Genomic DNA, 8,067 nt, shown 5'->3' on the forward strand with positions numbered 1-8,067 from the left:
GTCAAACACGAAAATTCGACACCAAAATATCGTTTGTAAATTTGTTTATAATAATCATTATACAAAAAAATAAATAAACAAGAAGTAAAATTAAGAAATTCGACAAAATTCTAAATCCATAATTCATCCTACGAAAAATTACCGATTACCTACTCCTTTTAACGATTCCTAACCTCAAAACGACAATCAAACACGAAAATTCGACATCAAAATATCGTTTGTAAATTTGTTTATAATAATCATTATACAAAAAAATAAATAAACAAGAAGTAAAATTAAGAAATTCGACAAAATTCTAAATATATAATTCATCCTACGAAAAATTGCCGATTATCTACTCCTTTTAACGATTCCTAACCTCAATACGATGGTCAAACACGAAAATTCGATATAATCATTTCGTGTGCAATCCAATCCAATATCGTAAGTCTTTTCAAACGACCAAATAAAAAGATCGAACGAAGGTGAAAGAAGAAAAATGCAATAAAGTGAGACACCGTGGCGCGCAAAAGCAGGCCGCCACGTAGAGAACGACCGCAGGGGCTTGGCACGATCCGTCGATCGTGTCCGATCTATACTCACTGGTGTCTTGGCAGGCGGCGAGGTCGAGGACCTCGATGATATGATCCACGCACTGCATCTTCTGGGAGTGCGAGAACGTGTCCGGAAGCCTGAGCCTCGCCTGGTACTGAAACACACGAACAACAAGAACTGTCAGATCGAAAGAAACAAAAAATATCAAAAATGAAAAAAAAAAGAAAAAAAGAAGTAAGAAGAGAAAGAAGAGAAAAATGTCGGATCGACGATTAAATCGGCGAAAGCGTGCAACAGAAAACGGTAGATAGGAACGATGAGAAGGAAGATCGGTATCGTGGCGGACTTTACGGAAAGTTGAGACTGCCTTTTAACCCAAGCCACGGCCCCGTTTACGCATTAAACAGCAATGTAAGCAAAAGCCGGCGGCGTGGACGTGCATTTCCGTTTCGTAACATCCAGCCCACTTTGTGTCTATTATTACCATCTGACACGTACCCCCGGGGATGCACCGGTCCGCTCGTAATCGCGATCGTTAAATCAATTACGATAACGTGCTGCAGCAGCCGTTACGTTCCTTGCGAAACCCACCCAACAAGCCATTTTTCGATCCGGATGGGTCGTCACTTTGTTTCCTAGCCTCGTCTTTCTGTAGATTCTTTCAAGCTTTTGAAAGTCTTTCAGGTTGGTAGATTCGGTAGATGAAGAGAGAATTTTGGTCGTTTGAACGATTTTCTTCCGTTTGCTGGATCTCTGATCGTTTTTAACTTCTTAAAGACACGTTCGTGGGAAGAGGGAATTTCAATGGTTCGAGAAGCATCCTTTGGTTATCTTGAATTTTTTGAAGATCGATGGGTTTGGATGAATAGGCTATTTTCATAATTCGTAGATGATTCTTTGGATCTACTGACTTCTTGGTTATTTTCAATCGATTTGGTTCCTGAGTATTTTTGATATTTTTGGGGGGTTGATGAAGTTTAGGATTTTTGCAGGAAGAATTTCAGTGGTTTGTTATTCTGGATTCTTTAAAGATCGATGGCTTTGGATATCAATGGATTATTTTGATAATTCTAAAGTAGTTCTTTCTATCTATCGGGTTTTTTCCTTTTTGATGAAATTGACTGGAGAAAGAATTTCAATGATTCGAAGACAGTTCCTTAAACCTGTTAATCCTTTGAAGGTCCTTTGAAGTTAACTTTTTAAAAGTCCGTAAAATAATAATACGTAAACGAGAAAGAAATACTTAGAAAAGTACCACACTACTAACCGCAATATTAAAAATCGAATTCAATAAAACAAGTTTATATTAAAACAAGTAAAGCGTCGCCTTGGCGCAACATTTGTGCTTAACGAGTTAAACAGAAAGTTCGACCTAAAACTGTTATCTCTTTGGAGGGTGTATCCAACTTTTCCAAGTTAATACTCCAACCTTTTACAACTTCGAGAAATTGTAAAATATAAACGAGTAAAGAAATACGTAGCTACGAAAGTATAACTTGGCGTAACTGCTAACCACAGTATCAAAAGTCGAATTCGAGAATACGAGTTCGTTAAAGCAAGTAAGACGTTGCTTCGACGCAACATTTGCGCTTAACGAGTTAAACAGGAAAATCAGAATCGAAAACCAGAAACACCGTCCCACCGACGATCTCGGCATAACAACTTAGCGTAACTGTAGATCACAATATTAAAAAATCGAATTTAATAATAATGCAAGTTTATTAAAACAAAGAAAACGTTTCTTGGAAGCAACATTTGTGCTCAACGAGCGAAATGGGAAGATCTGAAGCGAAAACCAGAAACGCTGTCCCAACGACCATCTTACCATCAACTTGCCAATTAGACAACACACGAATTATGCAACGAAGGAACTGCGAACTTCGCAGAGAAGGAGGAAGCTACGTGTCATGTGTCAGGTTGTAACGAGCTACACCTTCGACAGCTCGATCAGGAAATCCATCCACCATCGGTCTTGCGCGATTCTGCACGTAGCGCATGAACTTTCCTCGTCTTGAAACGCGTTCACGTGCATTCGATAATTCGGGGACACGCGAGGACAAGCGTGTTAGTATCGAAGGGAAACGCGCGGCCTCTGCTGCCTTTGGAATTCTTTCATGAACGTCGTTTGAAATTTTTCCTGGATTCTGTCCTGGAATTCGAGAAATTCACCAACCGAAAACAAAATGAATTCCAAGCTGTTTGTTTTATTTTCCATGTACTGGAGTTTCAAGCGACGTCCAGTTATATTGGATTTTTTTTATTATATCTTATCTTTCATTTTTAAATCTAATTCGTGCAGTAGAATTTTTGTAGGGTTTGACTTGTTGGTCATGTCGTGTTTCGAAAACACATTCCTTGAAGGGAATTAGAAATTCAATAAAGGCAGAACCAGGTTAGCTGTGTGATCAAAATTGGAAATTAAGGGACATTGTGTTTCTTTTTTGAAGAGACGCTTTCTATAGATAGTTTAGGAGGTTTAATTATGCAGGATAAAGGTTGACGAATAGGAAACTCGGAGGAAAAGGTGCACCAAAATTAAACTCTGTGTTCAGTATGTTTCATATTTGGCAGAAGGTACGTTTACATCACTTTTTCATCGTACGAACCCTTCAAATAAATAAAAATATCCCGATAACAGGAAAACTTGTATACAGTCAGTTTAGGAAGCCTTCGCGCACCACTATTTTGACTAAAATAAAATTCTACCAAATTTCGTAGGAAAGTTAGTATATTCCGTACTCGATACCGAGAGGACAAACGCTTCCATGAAATATTAACAAAATATATAGCCCTAACATTAACGTAACTTATAGCCCCTTACGTGTTTCAATGTTTATACAGAATACATTTTACTACCAGATATTTATTGTTGAGTAAGTATAATTTTATACGAAGATTAATATAGCAGATTAATTTGAGTAAGAATAACTCTTTCGTAGAATGCACGAACAATTTCGTGTTCTATTTACATCGTTGATGATCGTATCTATAAATGTTTTACACAAATACCTTAGTAACTTGATAGACTTTTATGTACATACACGTGTCTATATGTTTCTTTATTACTACGTAGACAAATACGTGAGCAAGTTACCGAGTACAAAATATAATTCCACTAAGATAGAAACGTTTTCGAAAGGAAACGCTTACATGGAATACGATAGTTGGAATAATTTTCGATCGCTAAGGCCCAACGATAAATAAAATCGATCGTTCCTTAGCCTCGTTGACTCATATTTCTGCTCGAATGGAAGGCTGGAATCAGGCGTTCGATGGCTCGTTGGTGGGCTTTTAAAATTCTATTATGTGCCTGATTAATAGTTCCACTTAATCATTCGACGAAAGTATGCGCAACTATATGAAACTGCCGATAATGGCGGTCGACGCGGTTGGTTAACTTAAATCAATGTAAAGCAGCCAATTAAACAGCCCATTGTTTCCTAGCCGCCTATTTGAAATTCCGCTCGAACGAAACCATTAAGCATTAGGCTTAATGAAAGGAAACTCGATTCTCATCTCTTGGTGATCGACGTGTTGCTCGCGAAAATTTACACGGCGACTGGAACAGCACTCGCGGATATTATTATCGCGGATATTACGTCGGAAACGGTTTGATTAATGCGTCCACGACTATGTACGGGGATTCGATTAAGGAAACTTTGATCGTTCGCTTTTTCCTTTAGGAAACGTAAAAACGACCAGAGAGAAATGGTAACGGTTTACCCTTTCTTTCGAAAAATTGAATAATATGTAGGAAGAAGTGGTGTTTTAGAAAAATCTGTTACGAGAGAAAGCTGTGAGAATGTAATAAAATATTTGTTCTAGTTTAGATCGACTGTGTGTACGTACTGGATCTGCTAGTATCGCAATTGTTGTGTCAGAACATACATTAATTATTTTTTCTATTGATATTAGTGTGCTATTTTTTAAAAGTCGTAAGGAAATTATGGTACTATCATTCAAAAGAAAAAAATACAATAATCTATTTTTATCGATATCTGTCTCAATTTTCTTTCAGTATTCAAGAAAAGAGAACAAAAATTCTTCTAATTTTTACTCTGAAGCAAACAACCCTTAATAAATACCTGAGTACGAGTATACTATATCAACAACAATATTACAACTGTAATTAACAAACAACTGAATAACTATAATTAAAAATGCTATGACTTAAATAAAATAAGCATACATAATATTAACACGCGGCTGTCATTTTTCTCTATACGCGTTCTATGCTCTCTATATATATGACGCGCACATGTTCGCGTTCACAAGTCTTTTTCGTAAAATTCTGCCAATTTGCTGGCGTCACCAGCAGCGGCATATTGTGCGAAGCCGCTCCGTTGCGCATGTGTTAATTTTATCAAAGGCATCCAGTCTATTCATTTATTAATTTATCAATTGCAAATAAAAAGAAAACACAAACTCGCTATTTTCATACGTGTTGTACGAAAATTGTAATAATTATTACACCGATATTTATGCAAATTCACATTCCCACCAACGCAACTAAAACGATTTTTCCATACATATCAGTTATATCGTAACAAGTGTGTATCTTACTTTGCATGGCTTATTGAACAGAAGGTCTACATTATGTTTCTATCTTTATTATGTAGAACGCTATATTTATAATTGCATCACTTTTGCGTCAGAGGGTAAAATTATTACTTATACCGCCATGGCCCTAGTTTCACACTATCGGTTGATCTTCGGTTCTTTCGTGACGCTGTAGGCGGAAAGTTGTACTGCTTTCGCGAATAGTGGCGTATCTTGCGTTAAGTCAGCCTTATGACGCCGTTGAAAACGATTTCCCTGTAAACTTTGAAAATCTCTACATTCTTTTTAGTTGCGTTACCATCGACGTCGGACATTGATACATTTTCGCGTATCACGTGCATTTTCATTATTTCGCACTTTCCAATTTCTCACGGATACAAGATAAACGGCTTGTAAAATCGAATTTTTCCTTAGTCACGTTGTAGTTAGTTCATCGCGCGTGGTCAGATTATTTTTAAATTATTTTCGTGTGCACGCGGCTTAAGGTGGATGTCGGCTCGGTCGACACACCCTGCCTTGGCCGCGGCGGGCAACGCGGACGAACGTGCCATTTTCTCGACGGCTGGGAGTCCGTTACACAAGAGGATCCGTTATGCGGAGAGAGAAAGTGGCGGCCGACGATATTTCGCTGCGGGTATAGCGGTCGTCTCTCGGCCAGCAGGAAACTGGACTGCTCCAGAACGGAGCACGACCGTGAACGTCATCTCCGCCGGCTGGTTTCCATAGAACGACGGCGACGTGTCGGCCATCACGCTCCACGCGGAGAAAAGGGAAAGTGAGAGGTGATCGAACCATTCGTTCAATAGCTTTTCGATCGATCTATAGAGTATCGATTTTATAAATATCCAGGAAAAAGATTTCGAACAAGAGAACAATGGCACGTTTCGAGAGGAGGATGACGGAGTCAAGGGGACAAAATGTAGAATATTGTAAGATTCAGGCCTGTTCGACTCCTTAAGCAGACAAGGCGAGTCGAGGATTAGCTCCACACGATTCACATAATTAAACGAATTATTTCTAGATGGTTTGAATTCTAGGAAACGAAGGATGGAAGTTGTAATCAAATATGTAGTTTTCCACTTTCGTCTGGAAAATTGAAATCAGTTTGGTTCCATTGGTACCATTGGTAAAGCTGTTCGATCTTATGAATAATATTTTAATACGATACTACTATAGAAAATACGATAAAAGATTAGAACGACAGAGTAGAATTTGACAAAGTTGAGTTCAATAAAGAGGCGACTGGTCCCATTCAAGACAGCTTTCTATGAGATCGACGATACACAGAATATCCGAAAACGACAAACTGATGCAAAATTTTAAAATTCTTCTACGAGCCAAAACGACACAAAAACGAAGACCTTACTAAATTGCGTTTGTTTTTGTTTCTCGATTATCTTCGTTGAATAATCGGCTAAAATATCTACGAGGAGTAGGTGGAGGAGGAGGAGGAGAAAACGTGGAGAGTCGGCGTAAAGGCGCGTCCATAATTGTAAGTACGGTGACAGGGATACGTTGACGGCGAGAGAAAGGCACGAGGAGGAAGAAATACGAGCCCGTGAACGAAAACAACGTGACACGACAAAGTAAGAGAATCGGAGAAGGTAAAAAAAGGAGCGAGATAAACGATGGCAGCGGTTGCTTTAAGCGTATTATGCACGTAGGGAGACGGCGCCGAATGTTTTTGAAACACGTAAGACACGCGCTCGGCGGTTCACTGACCGAGTTATGACGTCACCACAACTCTCTCTCTCTCTCTCTCTCTCTCTCTCTCTCCCTTTCTTCACCTCTCTTTATCTCTTTTTTCTTCCTACCACCCTCTATTTGTCACGGGGCAACTCCTGTCTCCCTTGCCATAATCGAGAGGCCAACGTCCCGTTGGATCGGTTTCGTGTGTCACACACATGTGTTTCTCGAGTACTTACGTACGTACTTGCCACCGTGAATGTTTCTTCGACACGTATGACGTATATCTATCTTCGTTTCTGTGCTTAAAGAAATTTTATTTTTGGCAGTTTCGTTGTTTGAAGCGCAAAGGGATCAACGTCACGTTTATGAAGACCGATCGCTCGATCGTTTGAAGAATGAAATATTAGTCGTTCTAGATCGTCCTCTAACGATAGAATTAAGAATTTTCGTCGTTTCTGCGCTGGGGAAATTTTACGTGACTGTTTTGTTGCGTAGATTATGAGGAGGACAGAGTTTATTAAGGTTAATTGGTTGGTTCGCGAAGAATTAAACGGTAATTACTTATTCCACTAGCTACTGTAGTTAGGTCATTTTCAAAAATCCAGTTGGTTAGCGGTACATTCTCTTTCGTGAAAATTTCCAGACCAAAACTGACACAATTTCTCTTATACGATGTTAATAAGTTTAACGATAAAACAAATATAAGGTTCGACAAATAAATTTAAAAGGTTACAACCAACCGCTATACCATTATTTCGACGGTCCAAGGAGTATGGTAATTTCCATGAAACATCTTTTAAGAATTCCTTATTTGTACTGTAAAAAGTAAGAAGCATCGGCAAACTTGCTTCGCTGTAATTCGTAACACAGGAAAGTGTTTCTAATTTGAAAGAGTATCTCGCTAAAGTGAAACACAATAAATTTATGTGTCTAATTTCGTGAACATTCCAGTTCACTTGTTCGGACCAAACTTGAAAATGAAACGTCCAAACAAAGCGCAACGTAGCTACTAATAACGCGATTGAAATCCGAAGAATAACAAATATACGTATCGTCGATTCGAACATTCGCTGTGACAGTCTAAAATCTAAAATGCCCAATAAATTGAATCAATTCGCTAATGGACGATTGCGACACCTTCCTAGCGTGTTAAATCCGCGAGAATGCAACGGTTGGTTGGTTGGCTTGTAGCCCGCATTCCAGGCGATCCCGCGCCCGAGGTGTCCTCCTAATTTTCTGTCGCGAAGCCTTCATAAATTTCGCGCGGAACTTGGCACGCACGCA

General features: G+C 39.0%; 1 protein-coding gene across 7 annotated transcripts in view; it reads right to left on the reverse strand.

Moving 5' to 3' along the window:
• The window catches only part of LOC100745846 (ABC transporter G family member 22), a 291,784-nt gene that overhangs the window by 42,434 nt on the left and 241,283 nt on the right, over positions 1-8,067 (reverse strand). For all 7 annotated transcript variants that reach the window (XR_002945946.2, XM_012380998.3, XM_024364947.2 and 4 more), the window contains one exon: positions 583-688. Coding sequence is in view for 6 of the 7 variants with exons in the window: in XM_012380998.3 (XP_012236421.1) it covers positions 583-688 (106 nt within the window). In the remaining variant the exon portion in view is untranslated. The remainder of the gene's footprint in view (positions 1-582; positions 689-8,067) is intronic.

The sequence above is a fragment of the Bombus impatiens genome, unplaced genomic scaffold, assembly GCF_000188095.3.
Source record: "Bombus impatiens unplaced genomic scaffold, BIMP_2.2 scf_0114, whole genome shotgun sequence".
Taxonomy (NCBI): Eukaryota; Metazoa; Arthropoda; class Insecta; order Hymenoptera; family Apidae; genus Bombus; species Bombus impatiens.